This window comes from Corticium candelabrum, chromosome 13 (genome assembly GCF_963422355.1).
Source record: "Corticium candelabrum chromosome 13, ooCorCand1.1, whole genome shotgun sequence".
NCBI lineage: Eukaryota > Metazoa > Porifera > Homoscleromorpha > Homosclerophorida > Plakinidae > Corticium > Corticium candelabrum.
In genome coordinates, this window is record NC_085097.1 from 5,808,906 (window position 1) to 5,831,135 (window position 22,230).

At 40.5% G+C, this 22,230-nt stretch overlaps 2 protein-coding genes and 1 long non-coding RNA gene across 3 annotated transcripts; 1 reads left to right on the forward strand and 2 right to left on the reverse strand.

The window, feature by feature from the left end:
* The first annotated feature begins 2,116 nt into the window (after positions 1-2,116).
* LOC134188713 (eukaryotic peptide chain release factor subunit 1) lies at positions 2,117-11,947 on the forward strand. Its single transcript, XM_062656886.1, has 15 exons — positions 2,117-2,186; positions 2,283-2,482; positions 2,547-2,663; positions 4,325-4,383; positions 5,152-5,291; positions 8,129-8,267; positions 9,447-9,559; positions 9,619-9,696; positions 9,766-9,895; positions 10,116-10,183; positions 10,239-10,326; positions 10,703-10,767; positions 10,832-10,904; positions 11,583-11,657; positions 11,803-11,947. Exons 2-15 carry the CDS (start codon positions 2,385-2,387, stop codon positions 11,880-11,882), a joined length of 1,323 nt encoding a protein of 440 aa, XP_062512870.1. The 5' UTR covers positions 2,117-2,186; positions 2,283-2,384; the 3' UTR covers positions 11,883-11,947.
* Positions 11,948-12,065: 118 nt separating this feature from the next.
* On the reverse strand, positions 12,066-17,610 carry LOC134188714 (uncharacterized). The gene is made up of 6 exons (XM_062656887.1): positions 17,134-17,610; positions 15,164-15,248; positions 14,298-15,090; positions 14,114-14,227; positions 13,899-14,051; positions 12,066-12,797 (listed from the first exon to the last, which is right to left on the reverse strand). The coding sequence occupies exons 1-4, from the start codon at positions 17,509-17,511 to the stop codon at positions 14,224-14,226; spliced, it is 1,260 nt and encodes a 419-aa protein (XP_062512871.1). The 5' UTR covers positions 17,512-17,610; the 3' UTR covers positions 12,066-12,797; positions 13,899-14,051; positions 14,114-14,223.
* Positions 17,611-21,641: 4,031 nt separating this feature from the next.
* LOC134189317 (uncharacterized) lies at positions 21,642-22,121 on the reverse strand. Its single transcript, XR_009971483.1, has 4 exons — positions 22,102-22,121; positions 21,937-22,041; positions 21,785-21,868; positions 21,642-21,715 (listed from the first exon to the last, which is right to left on the reverse strand). It is a non-coding gene; the product is annotated as an uncharacterized LOC134189317 (long non-coding RNA).
* Between the last annotated feature and the right edge of the window lie 109 nt (positions 22,122-22,230).

Below are 22,230 nucleotides of genomic sequence, written 5' to 3' on the forward strand. Positions count from 1 at the left end.
ATAACTACATTACAGTATATATATATATATATATATAAGTATATATATATATATATATATATATATATATATATATATATATATATATATATATATATATATATATACGTAGTTCAACCTTAGAATAAGAGACTTTACCGTGTGCCTTATTTATTGTTGTTTACGAAGTCAAAGCTGCTTTAGTGTGAACACATCAATAGACATTGTATTCCTTGACCTTAGACAAACAGTTACAAACTACATGTGATTAAATATCAATTATTTTACAATTTTTCTTGAATTTTTTAGATGGCTTTAATTTGTACTGTGTGGCATTTTTGTTGTGCTTGTCTTCAAAAATTTTTGTCAATGTGTCCGATACTTATTGCGACTCGTTTCTAGATTTTGTACTATCTCGTCTTTTAATCTGTGGCAAGAGCATCAGCACATCTTTGATGTTAGACCATTATTTTTGTTTCATATTTGAGTGCAGTGACACGCCTGCTTGTGTGTACAATGACATACGTTTTGTATACATGCATATGTGGTGCAGTTAGTATTGAAATGTATTAATGAAATGTCAATGGACTGAACTGAAGCACGTTTATGTTTCAGACCTCTCAACTCTTACGATTTCGTCATGAGACTCACAACTTATGACCATGTCTCACGATCTCTCACAATTGCCAGTCCTTCTCCCAACAAGCCTACCGTGAGGCACTCTGACAGTTGCTTTGCACAGACTAGTTAGCCCTGTCTTTCTGGAGATAGCAGATTCTTTGAACTAGACTCTCCATAGCTATACGGCTCTGCTTGCTTGTATCTGGGTATCTGAGGTATCTGGGGTATCTACCTGCAGTAAAAGTAACGTTTGGAAGTTCGAGGCCAGGCCTTGAAGGCACAGAAACGTAAAGGGAGGCCACTTAGGCTGCTAACCACGCCTACTTTGTAAACATGTTTAGTGGTTGTGGTCGTGAAAAACACAGTCTCACGATTTGGTGTGAAGAAAAGTTGAGAGGTCTGATGTTTGCTATAGTCTTTTACTTGCCACTACTTTCCGTGTTTTCACATTTGCTCAACACAGTTTGTAATGTTTTTTATTGACTTTCAATTAATATATTTTTACTAAACCTTATTAAACGTATATATTAAATCTTAATTCAAAATTTGACACAAGCTATAATTAATTACTTATACTTAGCTAAGGCTCATATAGACATGACGAGCAAGTATTGAAGATTTGATGTGAAACGTTAAAAATTATTTGAATTATGCTAAGACTTCAAGTATTATACTCAAACACCGTTTGGCATTTTTTCTAGCAATTTTGCATCAAATAGCCATGCCAACACTATTTATCCGGGAGCTTAGTGTTGTGTGTGTGTGTGTGTGTGTGTGTGTGTGTGTGTGTGTGTGTGTGTGTGTGTGTGTGTCTCGCGTGGCCAGACCCTTGGCGTACGCGGGGCGGCTCACTTGTAATTGCAACAGACTGACAACTACATGATAACACACTGTAACAGATACAGTAGTTTGGCAGCAATCTGTATTGTACATATTGCCCTAAAGTACTTATTTAAAGTACTCATAAAAATAATTATTAACCCAGTAGGCGACAAATAAATCCCCTTGGATGGCACTTTTGTAACTAGGGGGGGCGTATAGTTGCAGAGTTCTTGCAGCAGCATTGGAAAACAGACACTGAGTTGCATTACTGCACGTAACACTACTCATTTCAGTGTATGATGCAAGACTCTAATTAATTAAAAATTAATTAATTTTGTTAAGTGTTTCTAAAAATAATTTTTAGAAACTCTAATTCTAAGAATTAATTTTGTTAAGCATTTCTCAAAATAATTTTTTTTGAAACTCTAATTCTAAAAATTAATTTTGTTAAGCGTTTCTAAAAATAATTTTTTTAGAAAGTCTAATTCTAAAAGTTAATTTTGTTAATTAAGCATTTCTAAATGAGCCTTAATTAAAGCCTCCAAATATAATGTCGTGGACAGACGGCGCTTTAATAAAGAAGGTCACATAATAATGTGGTTCTACGGTATGTACACATCAGAGATGCAATGTTTCGTTTTAGGTCACGTGAGTGTTTAACGGTTGCACGTGACTTACCCAACGTGGTCCGACACTCGAGGCCAGCACGTGGTTATTATTGCGCAATAGTAAGCTCAACGACTTGTCTCGAACCCATCTCTCGGGTGAGTACAAAACACGACTCTGTACACGAATTTCTCACTCATCACAACAAACCCCCAATGAATTCATCACTCCCAACCATTTTCTTTCTTTTTCAGTCGACGCTTCTCGCAAGAAATCGTCGTCATCGACTCTACCACTATACAAACGTGTTGTCTAGCACACTAACTACTTGCCAGACCTAAAAACTACGCCTACAGATGGCCTCAGCAGCGGCACCAGACCAGACAGATGCCGACAAGAATGTTGAGCGGTGGAAGATCAAGAAGCTGATTATGAGCTTGGAGGCGGCGCGAGGGTAGAGATGAAGGACCGGTCTGTCGTTTTGGTTGCGTTGGATGAGTGTGGACGGTTTCGTTTAGGAACGGGACGAGCATGATTTCACTCATCATACCGCCGAAGGACCAGATCTCGCGCGTTTCCAAGATGCTGGCGGACGAGTTCGGAACGGCGTCGAACATTAAGAGTAGAGTAAACCGGTGAGTGAAACGCACAGTAAAATGTCGATTGTGTGAGTGCCTGGCAACGTTTTGATTTTGTGTGTTAATCCTGGAAAGTCCCGGATGAAAGATAATATTGCAATACAGCGTTGATTATCCGAACTAATTGGAGATTTATGTTTTTTGTAAATTAAAAATGTGCGTATAATCAAAAGGAGCAATTTGTCGTGCAGTATTCTGTAAGTTGTTGTAGACTCTAAAGCTTCCAAATGAAACTAGTGTACTGTGCCTCCTTTTGCTTATGCACATGGCCTATACAGACCTACATGGCGGAGCAGTGGGGCAGCACAGGTGGGATGGGCACACATGTCACGTGATTTGCTAGTCACGTGATCTCTGAGTGTGTATTTGGATAATTGACGTTTCAGTTGATTGATGTTGGATAATTGGCATTCTACTGTAGTAGATTGCAGGGTTGTCCCCAGCATACAAAAGGCACGGTGCTCCGCCATGCCTTGGCTTCCACTTGGTACAGGCCCCCCTGCTTTGCTGTATGAGTAGGCAGTGATTAGCTATGAAGACAATGGACTTGTATTTGTATTTTGAAAAGTGGGAAGTGGTTCAGGCTAACGAGTAGTTCCTGGGATGCTTGGTTTGAAGATAAGACCAATTAGAACAAAGACTGCCATATGGTATGAACTTAATTGTAAAACAAGTACTCAAAGATAAACAGTGGTTGTCTTGCACTCTGCCCACTACCTAGGTCAGTATCTGATGGTAACAAACGAAGTCTGTAGATATTGGCCTTCCTATCCTATATAAAGGGAGGTTCTCAACTTCTTGAGGTCTGGAAATTTTCTCACTCGCATTAATATAGCTATCATGTGGTCAAGCACAGTGAACTAAGACAGAGAGAAACTTTTTTAGAATAGGATAAACCACTTGTTCCTTTTGTGCCTGAGCATTCTGTGACAACAGTTTGTGGCATCTCAGCGTAAGCAAACCTGCATCAAAGCTTTTGTGGTCCAGCCATAAAAATTGGAATGGGTGGGAGCAAAATTTAATGTGGGCGTGGTTATTTCCGCTGTGCCTTTCGGAAATCCTGGGAACACCCCTGAGATTGTAACAGTGTAGGTATGTTGTGAAATGAATTTTTGAACAGAGATATAGTGAGTCCGTTTGATAGGTTCGTCTCTAGGTGAATGACTAGGGTGCTTAGGATTAGTTAACACGTAAAATAATTTATTTGTATCCTAGTCACGTGACTTTAATGTGCATGAAAGTGTGTTCTGTTTGGGAGTGATGGTAGAGGTCAGTCTTGACGATCTCGTGCTCTACAGAGGAGTTAAGCATGGCTTATGTATTTCACTGAGAATTTCTATTCCGTCTACTGTCTTGTATCTCATGGTCAAACATTTATTGACTGCATGAGCTGTGGGCTTGTTCTATTTTAGATGGTTACTGATTGGAATGTAATGAAAACAAAGTTTACAAGCTAGTGCGTGTGTGCGTGTGTGTGTGTGTGTGTGTGTGTGTGTGTGTGTGTGTGTGTGTGACAAACACGTGGATCATTTCCGATTGATTACTGTAGCATTTGTATAGCTACATGCATGACATCGTTGTTTGTGAATATGTCTAAACCAAATCATCTAGACAGATATCTGAACACAATATACACGTTTTCCATCTTTCGTCATTAGGCTATCAGTATTGAGTGCCATTACGTCCGTACAACAGAGACTGAAGCTCTACAATAAAGGTAAGAATCACGAGACCACATTGGCCACAGATACATGTGCACTGCACACTACACCTTTATTTATTTATTTACCGTATTTCTTCGAATAGTGGCCGCAGCCTCTATTTCTAACGAGGGCGGCTTGTATTCTAGGACGGCCTCTATTTTTAAGTCTCTACTTCACACTGTGACACGTTGGTACTTGAACTTCACATTCTTTCTGTTGACATAATTGGGCACTTTTGAAGGTGCCAACACGGCAGGTTTAGCTGTAAATGCCATGACTATGAGGTTATCTACTTTCTAGCCACACATGCGCTGAGAACCACGTGGAAGTATACAGTACTAGTACGCTGAACTAGTTGATAATGAGTGTGTGTAATAGGATGACTCGCCACATTGAGATTGACGCGGAAGCATCGAAAGCATGTGATATGGGCATGGCCAGTAGCTCTGCAGACTAAAAGTGTGGCCTCAATTCAAGGGAGGCCTCTATTTTCAGCATGTTTCTTCAGCTACGGCTTCTAAACGAGGGCGGCCACTATTTGAAGAAATACGATATTTATTATTTAATTATTATTTATTATTTAATTAATTATTTATTATTTAATTAATTATTTATTATTTATTATTTAATTAATTATTTATTATTTATTATTTAATTTATTATTTATTATTTAATTTATTATTTATTATTTAATTATTTATTATTTATTATTTATTTAGTTAAGATTTAGTATTTATTATTTATTATTTATTTGCTGCTTTATTGGTAATTGTTTGTGCTAGTTCCGGGTAATGGGTTGGTCATCTATTGTGGTACCATCGTAACAGAAGACGGCAAAGAGAAGAAAGTGAACATCGACTTTGAACCGTTTCGAGCGATCAACACGTCGCTGTATCTCTGTGATAACAAATTCCACACGGAGGTGAGACACAGCCATCCATGTGCACACCGTAAATGTCCATGTTGTAGCTAGAATCTTAAGACATCTACAGAGTGCAAAATAACAGTCGGACATCGGACATCATGTTCAACAAAGATTGGCATGTGTAACTCAAATCTTTCTGTTACCAGATACTGTGGAGCATGAGCAATTGGAAGTTGTTCTATGTAACACGTAGACATCACAATTTCTGCCAGCAAACACTGTGGCCTTCCATATACGGTTGTCTGTTGTTGCCGCGTAACCAGACTGCATGCGGTCTGCATGACATCACATGCCTCCTTGCATGTCCTTGTGGCACTGCTTTGTCGCATCTGGAAGTCTTTAGAGCACAAGTACCATGAATTTATGTAAGAAGGTAATATAAGACTACACAGGGGTGTTTGTAAGAATTTTGTAAGGGAGGGCAACCACACCCACAGTAAATTTTTGGCTCCGCCCTTTCCAATTTCTATGGAGCCGCCTCCACAAAAGCCTGATGCATGTTTGCGCACACTGAGATGTCATGAACTGTTGTCACGGAATACTCAGGCACAAAGGAACAAAGTGGTTTATCTTTAAAGAAAGTTTCTCTCTGTTTTCTAGTTCACTGTACTTGACCACATGATAGCTATATTATTAAAGCCAGTGGGAAACTTTCCAGACTTCAAGAAGTTGAGAACCTACTAGTACATGGATAAGGGCCAGATATCACAGACCTCTGTTACCATCAGATACTGACCTAAATAGTGGGCGGGTGCGTGACAATCGCTGGTGATCTTTGAGTGCTTATATTGCAGTCTTTGCCCTAATTGGCCTTAGGACACACCGTTTTTGTCTATGTTTCTCGTCACCGCCGCGCGTAGGTTTTACTCTGACTGGAGGAATAAAAAACATTGCATGACTTGATCAAATACATTTTAGTTAGGATAGTACTGTAGTGCTCTGAAATAGCTAGTAAAGATGGTAAGGTGTAGCCTCGAATTTCCAGACCAGAGAACGCACGAACTCTAGTCTGGACCAAGTCAATACTAAAATGATTTTGGAAGTATTTATCAAAGTGATGCTAAATGGTAGTCTAACAGCGAAGGATCGTTTTACCTAGATCAACATATCATTTGTAAATACCATGAGATCTCGCGAACGAAGAAGAGACGTCTGCAGTGTTTGCGGCGATATCTTGATGTACGGCATGAAACCGCGACTCTTTGATTCTTTGGCAGACCGCTAGCTAGTCTAACCGCTCGACTAGCGAGACTACCACTCGACCAGTTGTCAAAGGTGATGAGCTAGCGACGCTGCTGTGCATGTCCTGTCACCGCAAGCTTGAAAATATTGAAGAACTGAAGCTGGAACTAAAAGTAAGATGTGTGCGTGCACCAGAGTCTTCATCACGGCTCTGGCATGCACTTAGCCGCCCACGAGGATTTCACACATGCACATTCAGCATTAGTCACTTAGCATAACCAATTACTGCTAAACCAATCAGAATTTACAACCGACATTCCGGTTGTAAGGAGCTGATTGGCTTAGAAGGCTATTTCCGAAATCATTTAGTATTGACTTGATCCAGACTAGAGTTCACACACTCTCTGGTCTGGAAGTTCGAGGCTATGTAAGGTGGCACAGATTCTGAAAGAAAATGGCTGTGAAACTCTCTAGCGATTGACCTGCATGCGTAGATTCTTATATTGACACCCCAAAGCATGTGCACATACCAGAGAGCACACGCAATAGGATTAACAAGTTGCTGCATGCACAGTGTCAGAGAATGTTTGACTGCATGTTGGTGATGTATGCTGTTGGATGAATTTGTACGTACTGGGCCACTTATGACCTGCTTACCCTGTTCTTGAGTGCACTTGTTGCATGATGTCTGTGCCGAGAAACATAGAAAAAACCCGTATGTCCTTATCTTCAAACCAAGCATCCCACAAACTACTTATTAGCCTCAAACAACTTCCCACTGTTCAAAATACAAATACAAGTTCATTGTCTTCATAGCTAATTACTGCCTACTCATGCAGCAAAGCATGGCAGGCCTGTACCAAGTCGAAGCCAATGCATGCATGGTGGAGCACCGTGCCTTTTGTATGCTGGGGACAACCCTTCTATAGTCTTCCTTATTCACCAAGCTTCTGTTTGTGAAGTACCAGAGGAAGTAAGTCTAAGGGTGTTATACAGAATGCGTAAATTTGCCTGTCATGCCACAAAACAGATCTGACTGCCATTATAAGTGTACTAGTCCTACCCCATCCTATGGGCGGGAGCAATCTATCGTTACACGCCACTTCCGCGAAGAAGACTAGCCTTTGCAACGCACGGATGGACGCACACACGCAGAAGCGGCCAGGTGAGCCGACTTAAACTCTGATTGCAGCGAGCACGTCTTGCTCTCTCTCTACTACATCAGTTGCATGAGAACTAGAGGATGGCGTACAGTGGCTGGCGAGCACACATCACATCCGCATACTCGGTTAATTAAACAAACAAAGTCTGGCGCATCTCATTTTTCAGAATGCCAAAGTCTTGTTTCTGGCCTTTGGAGGCAGTCTAGGCGAAATCCGACTCGACCATTTGTGTCAATCAGCGCATTACAGACAGACATTCAGCGGGAAGCGGGGTTGGTGTATTATAGTATAGGATGCTCGATTGTCCAACTGTTACCATGTCTTGTGTCCGGCCAAAACTCACTATGGCCGGTCGGCGTGTCGACAAAGTCTGAAACATTAGTGTGCCTTATGCGTGTAGCGATGCATTGCGCTGATGTACTATTATTGTGGAATCACATAAATTGCAATGATGCTTTGTGTGGGTTTGAATATTGGTTGTTGTTGTAGGCTTTGACTGCTCTCTTGGCCGACGACAACAAGTTTGGGTTTATTGTGATGGACGGCAACGGTGCTCTGTTTGGTCAGTTGTCTGGCAATACGAGAGAAGTTCTTCACAAGTTTACGGTCGATCTACCGAAGAAACACGGTGAGGGTTTAGTATTTATTAACTTGTCCATCTTTAGTCACAGTTAACTGTAGCATGCATGCACATAGACACAGCAATGTAACTCGATGTGGGTAGGGAACTTGGGCATGGGTAAGCTTGACCGGTTGGTGAGAGTGACGCGTGTTACTCTGGGCAGCAGAAGTCCTGCCTAAAGCAGCGACTGGCCATTTGGACAGTGACGTTCCTGGCGGTTGCGCGTACCACGCCAATACTGCAAGGTACGGGTGGGAGGTTTGGGCAGGCAGACGAAGCACAGTGAGAAGCAGCTGAGAGCAGCAGATGACAAGACAGTCAAGTATGCACTGAACATGTAAGCAGCTGGTGTACTTTGTGCCCGCCCTGATTTGCAAGTATCTTGAAATATATGCAACGTTAGTTCTACTATGGCAATTACCTACAATCTAGAGCAAAAACTTGAAACAAAGAGTCTGTTCAAAGTTTATCTTGGGTCCTACATTAGCTAAAGCTAATAGCATTACTTGATTAATGTGACATTGTGGTAGTGTCTGTTGTCAGACAAATAGGAATTTGAATGTAGGAATGTACATGTATGCTGCCTGCAATGTGTTGTTTAGCAACATTAGGTTGATTGGTTTTAACTAGATTTTTACGACCCTCGGGACAGTGTTTGTCTGGCTGTCTGTCTGTCTGTCTGTTTACCTGTCTGTCTGTCTGTCTGTTTACCTGTCTGTCTGTTTGTCGCCCTGTTCCTCTGTCTTTATGTGTTTGTCTGTTTGTCTGTTTTTTGTCTACCTGTCTGTCTGCCTGCTTGCCTGTTTGCCTGCCTGCCTGTCTCTCTGCCTGCCTGTAAACGCAATATCTCTTGAATGGCTTAATTAACATATCAATATGAAGTTTCCAGAATATGAAGGCCATGCCAAATTCTCAATCGAGGCACTCAAGGTCAAAGTCAAGATCACCAAAACTTGGGTTGTCCAATTCCATTGTAGATGGTGTTTAGTTTGATGTATTTTTTCTTACTTTCTGGGCAGTAAGCAAGTGCAGTAATGCATGAGTCATGTCACTGACTAGGTGGAAAGCTGTGCGCTGTACACAATAGATTTCTTAGTGAGTGGTATTAGAACTATTACAACTTTTTAGACTCCAGTCAGCCTTTCAATTGGTGTGTTTTGTTGTCTCTAACTTATGTTGTTGTAGGTCGAGGTGGCCAGTCGGCATTGCGTTTTGCTCGTCTTCGTATGGAAAAGAGACACAACTACGTACGGAAAGTTGCTGAAACTGCCGTTCAGTTGTTCATATCTAACGACAAGGTACTGAACAGCATCTCTTGTAGATACTCGTTATTGCTTGACATGATTGCAATTTACAGCCAAACATCACAGGCATGATCCTCGCAGGCTCAGCAGACTTCAAGACAGAACTGAGCCAATCAGACATGTTTGATCCAGTAGGCGTGATGTCCCCAGGCTGTGAATGTTATTTTTGTTGATTGGCGTTTGCTTGATGTTTTGTGTAGAGGTTGCAGTGTAAAGTATTGAAGCTGGTTGATGTTGCTTATGGTGGAGAGAATGGATTCAATCAGGCAATTGAATTGGCCGCCGAAGTGCTGCAGAACGTGAAGTTTATTCAAGAGAAGAAGCTGATTGGTGAGTGGGAGTTGATGTGTTGATCGATGGTGAAGGGATTAACATAATTAACATTGGAGTTTGCATTGATTGATTGCTTGATAACTAATTGTTTGTCTCCCTGCTCTCTCTCTCTCTCTCACACACACACACACACACACACACACGCGCGCGCGCGCGTGCACGCACACACACACACACACTGTCTGCTTAACTATTCATCTGTCTGCTTTTTGTGTAGGAAGATACTTTGATGAGATTTCTCAAAATACAGGAAAGTACTGCTTTGGTGTTGTTGACACTCTCAAGGTTTATCGTATTTCTATTGACTTATTAACTTCCTTCCATTAGTTTATGTTTGTAGGCATTGGAAATGGGCTCTGTTGAAACACTTATTGTATGGGAGGGTTTAGAGACGACGAGATTTGTGATGAAAAATCATCAGTCAGATGGTAAGTTTGCTTGATGGCTTGCTATGACAGTCATTGTAACTCAATAATAAACTTAAAGTTAAAAGTCATGGCGACGTGTCTGCATGAGCTGAAGCTGTTACAATCCGACCAAAATAGAGATGTTTCTATAGACAGTTAAGTCAGACTGCTTGACAGTGACAGCAACGAGATACAATGGGCAACACTCAGAAGTGCCATGCATGGAAACGGCGACTGAGAATTCTGTGTCAACGATGCAACTATATCATAGAGATTGCCCACATGTAACCTTGTTTTATTCAAATAATTCTACAGAAATTGGAGAATGAAAATACATGATGACCGACTGTTACAAACTCAAACTTTGTTGTATGACATCTTTATGTTTCCTTGTTAGAAGAGAAAGTGATGTATCTTGATCCTGAACAGGAGAAGGACAAGAGTCTGTTTGTGGATAAAGACGTACAGAAATATTTTGTTTGTAATTATGCTCTTGTTGTATTGATCAATTTGTTGGTGATCTTAGACAAGCGTTGAGATGGAACTAGTGGACAAATTGCCATTGCTGGAATGGTTTGCAAACAACTATAAGAAATTTGGTAAGCTCAGCATGTTCGTCATTGAAATACATCAACGTTGTTATGGCATGTGTTTGCTTGTTTGGTGGTGTGTAGTGTAAATTATTGTAGATCACGTTCTGAGGTAGTGGACAATGAAGCAGACTTTGTATAGTGTGTGGACTAGGGGCTCTTGTGTTGGTAGATTGCTGTTGTTGAGACTCCATTTGCTCTCAAGTACAGCAGATTTACACATGCAGTGTTCAATGTACTTGAGCTGTGACTTAGTTGTTGCTTAGTGTCGACTTGTTGCTAGTGTTTTCATACATTACTTTCCATACTCGTTGCTACTCGTTGCTTCTCATTGTGGATCTCTATCAAACTAGCTGGGAAGAAAATTCAACGTGTCATGACATTGAATTGTCTTTCTATACTACGGCCGGTGTGTACTTGTTTTTAGTTAACAATAGATTTGATAAGTCAAAATTTATTTGAAAGAAGTTGCGTTACCAGTAATTCATCTGTGTTTACTAAATTAATGTGAAATGTTTAACAACATTTGCTTGTAATCAAAGCCCAATGATTAAAGTAATGTTTGTTTCTGACGTGTTGAGACATCAATGAGTGAGTGACACGTGTTCTGCAATGATGAGGGCTATGAACTGTGTTGTGCTGTCAGTGTATGTTATACTGAGATCTAATTGTTGGTTGTGTTTCTAGGTACGACGCTGGAGATAGTAACTGATAGATCACAGGAAGGGTCACAGTTTTGTAAGGGATTTGGTGGAATTGGAGGTTAGTGAATGTGGAACAGCAAGTCAATATTTGTCTAAACTTAATGCAAAGTGTGTGTGTGTGTGTGTGTGTGTGTGTGTGTGTGCTTGTTCAGCAGCATTCTAATCGTTGACTGCCATGGGCATACTAACTCTGTTTGTGTTAGGGATTCTTCGATATCGTGTTGATTTCCAGTCTATGGAATATGATCTGGACAATGACGACTATTACGATGATGATTACTAAGGTAGCCTGTGATGTGAGACACTACCATTATAACTATTATAATACACATCGTTGTTATTATTTGAGAGACTTCTTTAGTGATGTTGTAAATCTTTAATTGATACACTTGCCTGGTCACTCGATACTAGAATGTGGCAAGTACAGCTAATTCTAGACTTCCCATATTGTCATGCACGAGGCTCCAGTTGGCACACTTGGAACTTTCAAAATTTTACTAAGAATATGTTTTGATTCTCCTCTTCATTCAAAACTTTACAAAATGCTTCAAATGATCCTTTTCCCTTCTGAGGAAGAATTGTACTTCCCTCTCATTGAGTCTTGCTGTAGCTGCAGGTATTCTTCTCGTGTAAGTAAACTGACCGTCCGAAGTTCATCCAAGAACAGACTAGGGCAGCAGCGCATCGATGAGGTCTGGACTACAAGGCTCCACGCGCTCTCATTGAGACTCCACTTCTGTCTGTGAACTAGCAGATGCTTCCACTGTTGATTCATTAGTATTCTGACCTTTCTGTTGTGGCATTTTTACTTTACGGTCTACAGTAGACTCCATCACGGTTTGTATCTGCAAAACTTCTGTCACGATAAACTCCTGTCCTTCGACTTTACGGAGAATGTGGCAGAAGAGATCGAAACTTTGGTTTCCCTTGTATGGCAATATGTCAAAGACAAGTTTGCGAGGCAACCTGCTCTGTCAAACAGCCACGTCGCAGACTATTGCATTCTTCTGCAGTTAGAAGGCCACACGCAAGGAATTCCTCCAACAGTGACGACTGCTTTAACATTTTTACAAGTTGCGGTAACTTGGAGTAACATATCGTTCCCATTTGTTCTCTGGTTTAAACGACTTGTCGGTATCAGATGATTTTGCTGTCCATTCAATGTCTTCACCAGTTGGTAATTCACTCTTGTAAGGTGCTACATAAAACAACTACCTCAATACACAACCACAAGACAAATTCAAGCTCACATGCACACACTTGCATGAACACAGTATGCATGCGCATGCACACACACACACACACACACAACATGACATATGCTCGTAGCTCTGAAGGGAGTAGAACACAGCTTCATTTACTAGTTACAACTACAATACAACAGGGAAGGAAGAAAGAGGGTCTGGATATACATGGTCACACACTGAGACACAAAGATCTCGAAGAAATAAATTATTAAATTAAATTATCTATAGCCTGTGTGTGTGTGTGTGTGTGTGTTTGTGTGTGTGTGTGTGTGTGTGTGTGTGTGTGTGGTGTTGACAACTTGATAGGTTGCTAGGTATCCTAATTTATGTTAATTATTAGTTACCCCACCCCCTACAGTTGACTAGCATCACAGAAAATGTGTGGGATGGGAGGGTACTGACATCTATAGGTGTTAACTGGCGGAAGTAATTAATCAATTAACACAAGCGCTAATGAGGTCACCTGTTAATGCTAAATTCCTTAGATTTGGGGCTAATGACACCAGCAATGCCATTAGAGCCATCTCTTTGGCATAGCTGCTGCAACGTTGTCAAAGGGTTAGGCAAGTGAAGAATAATTGTATTAGCATTCCTATAGGCAGTGCAAATCTAGCAGACTGTCACTGCAAAAGCGCCAATTAGCACTAATTAATGAACAAAAAGGTGTGAAAATCTTAGAGCCTAGTATTGACATACAAATGTGGGATGGCAGTTTATTTGAGCCCTGGGCTATACAGTGGGAAGAGTAGGATACTTTGGCACTTGATCATATAGTTGGTGGTCATCCATGGACTATGGGCTGCTAATTCATTAGCCCTAGGGCTGGTAACCATCCTCTACATGATATGAGGTTGATCAGGCTCCTTTGAACTCACCTAGCAACGGGATAGTTGTATTAAAGATAAGTACTCAAGCATAGCAGTCAACATAAGCAGTTAACAAACATTGTTTACAATGATTATACAGTATCCATAAAATAATCAGACCTATACACAAGGATAAGCTGTCATAGCAATAGACAGTCACCTCTATGTAGTATACCATGTACTAACCTGTGGTGAAGTAGCGGTGTTGTAAGGTAGATTGATCAACTGCCCCAACATCAGATATTCTTCTTGTTGAGAAACCAGCAGCAAACATGTGTGATATTAAAAACAGGTAAATAAGTATTGGTACACCCAATAACAATTCCAAAGAAATGGCTCCTACAACATTTATTAAAATGTTCAATGATGACATACATACTTCTATATTATTAGCCACTCACCTGCTGTCCACCTTCTCTGATCTTTGGTATAAAACAGAAAACGTTTTAATTAATGGCAGAAGACATACTCAAGACATGTCATCCCGTCAGTCATGAGATAAACATCTTCCTCATCTGATTTGACATGAAACGTCCCAGTAGGAATGACAAAAATTGTATATGATGGCAAATTGCTCAATATTACCTTGGTAACTCAATAGAGACATTTCTTGCTGACTCCAAGTGAAATGCTTCTGCTATCATTAGACCAATGGCAAAGTAATGTTTAGACTCTCGTGCATTCAACTTTTGTTTAAGACGTAATCCAGCTTGAGCTGACAAACTTAAGAGCATCCATGGACTGTTGGTTCTGGAAAACTTTACATGTACTTTAGAAACATCGGCTTTCAGTGTAGAAGTGATTTTCTCCTGAAGTTCCTTGTTGATATACTCTTCTTCGACACTTATAGTCAACGTTGCCAAGACCTTGTTGAAAATGCATACAAATGATGATGGATGTACCACTACAGGTTTCTCAATTTCTGTTTCATTCACGTAGTTTACATCAACAGGAGCGTCAGTATAAACATTCTGATCAGTAATGTTGTTCAAAAATAACTGGCAAGACAAGGGAATAAAGAACTTTGCTGTTTGATTCACTGTGCACTTTTCAAATGCTTTGCATTTATCACAAAGTATCTTTCCCATTAAAGGCACATTAGACTTTACACGCAGCAAACAACAAGACTTCATGTTTCGTACATTGTCAGTCTTTGGAAGAACATCCATCAACAATGTGTGAGTGTAAGCACTTGTCCATTTGGCGTCACTCAACTGTTTACGTATTTTCGTTGAAATGCTCTGGTTAATAACATCGTTTGAAAATAGCATATCATTCATTGCTGTTGTATAATTCAGTTTCCTAGCTAAATCTGATGCTATGTCTTGAACAAATTTCCAACATGTACCTGGCACTGCATCATACTTGTTTGCATGAACTACAGTACAAAACAGAGCAACCACTTTACACAAAACAATGTATCAACATCTTATAATTAAGAATTTGCTTACTCCAATATCCAGTGCAGACGACTACAAAAGTAATTGATATTGCAACAACAGCAATAGTTATATACTTTAGCCATGATCGAGACGTCTACAACAATAATTCCACAACAATTTAACCAATTTACAAATTAGTCAATGTCTGTTTTATATTAATTGAGTATTATGTTCCAGCAAAGTTTATCAAACACCTTCCATTGCATAGTGACAATAACTCAACTAAAACATCCTCATGATATTGCTGTACTCATTGTAACTTTTGGCAGCTAAACTTTTCCAAAGCTTGCCAATCAAAACAAGGTTTTAGCGAAGCATCCTAAGGTGCAGCGGGCCGCTGCACCATCCATCTTTGCAGCTAAGCCACACTACGTCTGTATACTTGCTAGTCAAGCTTGTCCTCTCCAAAGCCGTCATATGTTGGGAGGCCAGCATTTGATGTAAAGTCTTCTTCACATAATTTGTGGTCAATGGGAATTGTACCTACGTATAATTGAAAACTAGGACTGCCCAGCAAAGGTGTTAGTACAGTTACTTACTTTGATTAGCAAAGTAAAATGTGCGTGATGGTGGCATCGCTTCTACCACCTAGATGGGCTTATAATGCAATTGGTGTAAGGCAACGCAAACACACAGTGCAGCATTTAGTACTTCACATTCACAATTGCAGGATCGAGAAACTTGAAACCAAAAGAATGCAACACTAGAATGTTGTGTAGCCAGCCCCTCCCCTTTCCTATTAAGCTCTGTCCACACTAGACCAGAATGGTTCGTGATCCGATCGGGAGTGCGCGTCCACTCTGCACTTTGAAAACGCTACCTCTGCCTCATTTTTGGTATCACATGACTGATAACCGATGTGTACGTGTGGCTTCTTTGCTTGTGGAAAGCATTGATACAGCGACGTACGGTGAGCAAGAACAAAGACGAGTGAGGAGTGTTAGATATTCCGACTACACGCGTAGCGTACGTGGAGGTAACCCCTACTATTTCTAATTGGATTCAACCGATCGCAATCGAAACCACCTCACGATATGGATTGGATTTATCGCGATTGGCTCGCAATCCAGTTACCGGTGTGGACAGGCCTTTAGTGGATGGTTGAGGAGCTGCTACAAGAGACTAATAATCCAAAAAGCTACCACTTAGCAGCATTTCTGAATATTTCTTTTAGGGTTGAGCTACCTACATGTAACCGTGGATTGCTTCATCAGGTATTACAAACAAGAACCTCAAAAAGGTTTAGCTAACACTGACACGCACGGCAACCTGAACCAAGACGCACAGCACAGAACTGAGAAGGTAATTAGGATACAACGCCCTAAGATGCAAAAAGTCACGCCCGAAACTTGGCCTCCTGCTATGCCTTGCCACAAACCTGGCTAGAAATCAATCTTGGAAATAACCAGCTAAAACATAATATTAAACTAAAATACCTATTAAAGTAACAAAAGCTAAAGCGACTCCTTTAGGCAGCCATTGGGAGGGGGGAGGGCATAGGAAGCAATTCAACTTTAAAGGATAAATCTCTAAATTCTTTGAGAATAGCCCTTAGGCTCATATGCCTATGCATGAGATAGCATACTTCCAAAGTCAGTAATTAATTAAATATAGAGTACTGGTGTTGGTAACCACACATACTATCTAGATTACTAAAAATGATTGCACGTTCAAACTCCAATATTCTCGCTGTCACGTGACTGATGTAATGGGTATAGATTAATTAACTTAATTAAATGTTACCTAGCTGTGGCTTCAATTATCAATATCTGACAAAATTATAAACAAAAATTATATATACAGATCTGACGGCAATTAAAGTACCATACTTGCATCAAACCTACAGTAAACTAAACTGATATCTACCTGAGCATGCTAACCATGCAGCTTGCATATAACCCCTAAAGGACCCCTCCTTACACGATAATGTCTGAATACATTCAAAACATATACAGCAAGTTATACACACGCATACACACCTGCTGATTGTTTTCAGACTGTTGGAAAGTCTCTATAGCTCGCTGTACACGTTGTGCTACAAGTTGCGTCCGAGCTGGATGATCAGATGGAACCTTCATGACTTTCGTTACAATGTGCTTCTGTCCGGGAATGGCAAGCAAAACTTGACAAAAGTCAGTAAACTTATCGTTCTCCTTGTACAGCAAAATGTCGTAAAAGAGTATGTGAGAGCGCTCCTCCTCGGTGAGAGACTCCTTTCGCAGACGCTTGCATTCTTCTAGAGTTAGAAGGTCACACTCGTGTAGAGCATCCAACACTAAAGATGGCTGTAACTTGCTAGCAAATTGCGTTAGGTTGGGTCTAATATATCGTTTCCAGTCGTTCTGGGGCTCAGACATGTTGATGAGACTGAAAGAATGTTTGCTAGGCCTACAAGTGAGGCGTAGAGCTCGAGCGCAGTCACCTGGTAGCTTTCTTGCACCTGGCACATACGACAGCTGCCAAAAAAGAGATCATCAGCTCACGCCCAGCCACGTGAAACGCAGCAACATCACGTGAGTCACGTGAATGCTATTTGAGATGGATGCGTGTTGCCATGCGACAGAAATGCAGTATGATGTTGAAAGTCATCGCTCAAGCTACAGTCTACTATCTATTATTGTAAATAAATATAAACAACTTGCATGACTTGATCAGTAAAACCTGCCTCACTTTCGACACAAACTCTCCCTCCTTGACGAGCCCTTCCCCACCCGATTCCAAATCCTAGCTAGAACACTGACATCTGCACAACATCTGTACAAAAACCAGTACCTAATCTTGTTGTGGTAACAATATTAGATATGAAAGCTACCATAACAGCTAAAATAAGCAAACTATACAAATCAATACACAGTAATAGGAAATGATGTAAGCAGATACAAAAAGTGGCAAACACGGTAAAACAACACGGCATATAAACAATTGTTGCAACTAAAACGGGTAAGTAAAATCATGCTAGTCTGTACAGTACAATAACACAACCATTGCAAGGAAACCATCTAGTCGAGTGCTTCTGCTAATCTTTCCCACAAACGACTATCATCACCATATAGTCCTACAATGTGGCACAGCTCAATGGGAACTTTATTATTGTTAATTTGGATTGGAATGACTTTCCATTTACTTGCAGTGATGACTATTGCTTGGTCTATAGAGCCATAGTTCTTGTACATTGTTTCTGGCTATGCAAATGCAATGGTGACGTGAGATCATACACGTTGGTCCACCAAATAAAGAAAGATGGCATAGCGTCGTGGCTATATAATATAGTGGCACTGACTGTGCAGCAGCCACATCTTTCGTAACCTAAAGCTAGCAGCCGAGGGTTTAGCACTTTAGTGCTGCTTGAATACTGCTTTGTACTGTCTAGGGTAAGTTACCATATTTTATCTTGGAGCCACAATATATACCACATCACCATGAAAATGACAACACTTAATGATGCAGATTAGCATAAACATGTCGTTTCTATGGCCGCTTTACATTATAGAAATAAATTAATATCAATTATATCAATTGCAATATACTAGACATAATACATTAACGACACACATATGGCTGAGTGTGTTAGCAGTAAAACAAGAGAAGTAAAACGGTAAAAAGGAATTGATATACAATATAGTGACTATGACTAACACACGTCACAACGACTGTAAGATAAAGTGTGTAAACTAGGTTTAGTATATACTTTGATGCTGTTGACTGCTTATCGGTTGAAACAATTTTGATGTCGAAAGTTTTTCTTCGATTTTGTGAAGCAAATTTTGTGCTGCAGCAAACACACGCAAACATGTCGACAACACACACTATCTCATCTGGATGATCAACTCTCATACCAGAAACGATATCTCCGTGTGTATTTGGGTAAATCTGTTGGCATAAACGTAAGATTGAGTGGCATGTTGATGTTCCTCTACCAGTTGGTTTCGTTTCATTGCAATAAATGCAAGATGATACAGACCTGCAGTCAACACGATGATGATTGTCTGATTGAGACACAAATACAAGTAGCAACATCAATGCAATCCATTCCTATCTATCATCGGCTGTGAACACACTAGTCGGTAGTGTTTCTTGTAGAATAGACAAACCTGACTCAATGTGCTCAACGGCCTCATCGAAATCTTCCTTGGAACGAAGAATGGCGACAAGCATCGCGAGAGCAACACAAATACAGCCCGCGCGTTATCTTTCAAAACAAGACCCGGATAATCTGCATCTCGTTGTGTTACAATGTCCCGTATTCGGGTGCTTGATATTTCAAAAAACTTTACTGATAATCTGTGTAGCCACCAGAGCTTTTTCTTCTCCATTGTCGCAACGTGTAGTGAAAAGAAGGTTTGGAGCATAAGTTCAACGATAGGTAGGATGCAACAGAGGACGAGTTTTCGTAGGAGACGGATGGAAGTGGACGAGCTTTGATACTGTCACTGCTAGGGCACCTCACTTCGTGAATTTCGTCCCAGGAAACGAGATGACCAGCTACTCTGTTTCGATCAGCATAGGATGCAGCGTATCCTAGTCGATTGCTAACAGCAGTTTGCGTTGATCTGGTGATTTCTTTTGCACAGGAGAGGAAGATGAAACGGGGGAAATGGCTGATCTTGAAATGCACGGTGTGCGGTAAGTACATCCGTGTATTTCAGTCAGTAAACGTTGTACAAGCACTCCGACAGGTTGTACAACGTTGTACAAGCACATTTACTCTATCATACCTGTAGCTGAACGTTATTACGTCAGGAAGAGAACGTCGAACACCTAAAGGGGCCCTTGTTGTGAAATCTTGCCATGGCAATGCAAGTAACCCAACGTGAGCATTCCCATTCGATAACAGCTATAAAGTCAAGACGACCGATCGTTTTCGCTGATGTATTGCACTTTGGCATTAGCCTACTTTTGGAAGATAGGCTACGTGGTTGTTCAGTGGACTGTCTAGCTCTTCTCTAGGATCGTTGGCCACACACGCTCTGACCGCTTTCCACACGAGAACTTGTCGACGTTACACTGCATGCACGGTGGGAGACGTGTACGATCACCAGAAACATGGCAAACATGCAGCAGTGCACCAACACGGCGATTGAAGTACTGTACCAGTGTCTTTCAGTACTTGCAACGAACCTACAGCAAAAGCCAAACCGATATCTGATTAGCTGAGCATGCTCACAAACAGCATGCGTTCGTATAGGGGACTCTCTCTACAACCAGTTAGTAGTGTACCCGATAGTGTCAGCTACAAAGCCAGTGAAAGGGTCTAGAGCTTCCCCATGCACCCATGCAGAACACTGTATAACATCTGCACAACATGCGCACAAACACTAGTAAATAATCTTAATTGATATCATTCATGTTGTAACAATACTATGAAAACAACTGCCACAACAGCTAGGTTTAAGTAAAAATATTAATTAAAGCAAACTATACAAATCAATTAGTAAACAATAGTAAAAAATAACGTATTAGAGCAACTACTATAGTATTCAATCACTCTAGATCGAATAAGTGAAAGTAATTATATAGTTGTACTTCCTATTCTGACTTCTGATGACAATTTGTTGGATGAGGTGGTGGCAACATTGGCACAGCTGTAAAGTTATTATCTTTGTCTCCTATGAAAAAGTCTCTTCAATCAATAAGTGCCAAATACCAAGCCAGCAATTAACAAAGTTAATGTTCGACACCCACACCCACCGCATACACAGGCTACCTGCTTCCATCTTAGTAGTCACTCAGCACTCACTCCACTCACTGACACTCACACACTCACACACACACACACGCACGCACACACACACACACACACACACACACACACACACACACACACACACACACACAAGCAAGAAAATACATATACAGAGTTCATTACAGTCACCTTCATCCTGGATAGGACTTCTGAGAGCATTGGCCACAAATGCTCTGGCTGCATGCCGCACAAGAAGTTGTTGAGACTGCACTACGTCTACTCCAGGTATGGAAAAGATGCAAACAACAGCAACACAAGGTGGAGGACGGCAAACTCTTGCTGCATATCTGAGGGATGGAGTGACACATTTTGCTTGTTTCAGACATTTTTTCAATTGTGCATGACCTTCACTTCCTATTACAAAGACATTACAGTTATGTCTGGTACACAACCTATAATTAATTATTAACAAGAATGCAGTTATTGTAACCGTCTCGTGTGAATGTAAGAACCATTTAAACAGACACAGTCACAATGGCGTGCACAGTCACTTCTTTCCTTACCAAGGTCACCAACTGTTTGTTTTGCAGCAGCATTTGCTTCTTCTTCCTTTCTCTTTGTTTCCTCTATTTTCTTCTCAGAGTAGGTAGCAAGTTGTTCCAGTTTTTTGAGTTTCCTGACAAGTTTCAAATTGGCTAGTCTTGCTTGCAATCCTTCTATCAATGTGGAACAGTTAGCAGTTAGCTGTTGCAACTGAATAAAACAATTTGATACAGATCACGTAATTTAAAATAATAGGAAAAATGTTGTACTTGTGATGTCTGTGATAACTTCAACTCTATGTCCTCCTCAACACCTCTAATCTCATCAAGTCTGTTCTAACACATGCATGCACATCACTTTACAAACACTACAAATGACTTAATAAGTGGTCATACTAAACCTACATATACACCACTTGCAACAATCGTCTCTTTCACTTTCATTCTAGTAAAGCAAGCAGCAACCGAACAATCGTTTCTTGATATTTCCTATGTTCATACATACACATGGGTAAATACAATACATGTTTAATTAAACCACATTTATTGCTTCTAACCCACAATGCAGTGTCAGGTCTGTTATCTCCGAGAGCTTCCATTACTACCTTGTTCGGTTTGTTCATCTCACCCGAGAATTCTTTACGAAATGTTACACATTGCAACTACAAACAGATCCACCTTACCTCACTCTAAACTTTTACAACAAAAACTGCTCTGATTACCTCACTCTCCTGTATACTCATATCATCACGTAACTTATCAACAGTTAGGAACAAGGAATCCACTTGTTTCTGAATACACTTGAAACACTACAATGGCAGAACAAATAATATACAAATAGTACAAAATAT

Excerpts from the sequence above, each read along its gene's own strand:
- LOC134188713 (XM_062656886.1), top strand. The coding sequence starts at position 2,385 with ATGGCCTCAGCAGCGGCACCAGACCAGACAGATGCCGACAAGAATGTT. Across the intron at positions 8,268-9,446 it reads CGATCTACCGAAGAAACACG|GTCGAGGTGGCCAGTCGGCA; the intron begins GTGAGGGTTTAG and ends ATGTTGTTGTAG. Across the intron at positions 10,327-10,702 it reads GAAAAATCATCAGTCAGATG|AAGAGAAAGTGATGTATCTT; the intron begins GTAAGTTTGCTT and ends TTTCCTTGTTAG.
- LOC134188714 (XM_062656887.1), bottom strand. The coding sequence starts at position 17,511 with ATGTCTGAGCCCCAGAACGACTGGAAACGATATATTAGACCCAACCTA. Across the intron at positions 15,249-17,133 it reads AGTCTGAAAACAATCAGCAG|ACGTCTCGATCATGGCTAAA; the intron begins GTGTGTATGCGT and ends TTATTGTTGTAG. Across the intron at positions 15,091-15,163 it reads CGTCTGCACTGGATATTGGA|TTCATGCAAACAAGTATGAT; the intron begins GTAAGCAAATTC and ends TTTGTACTGTAG.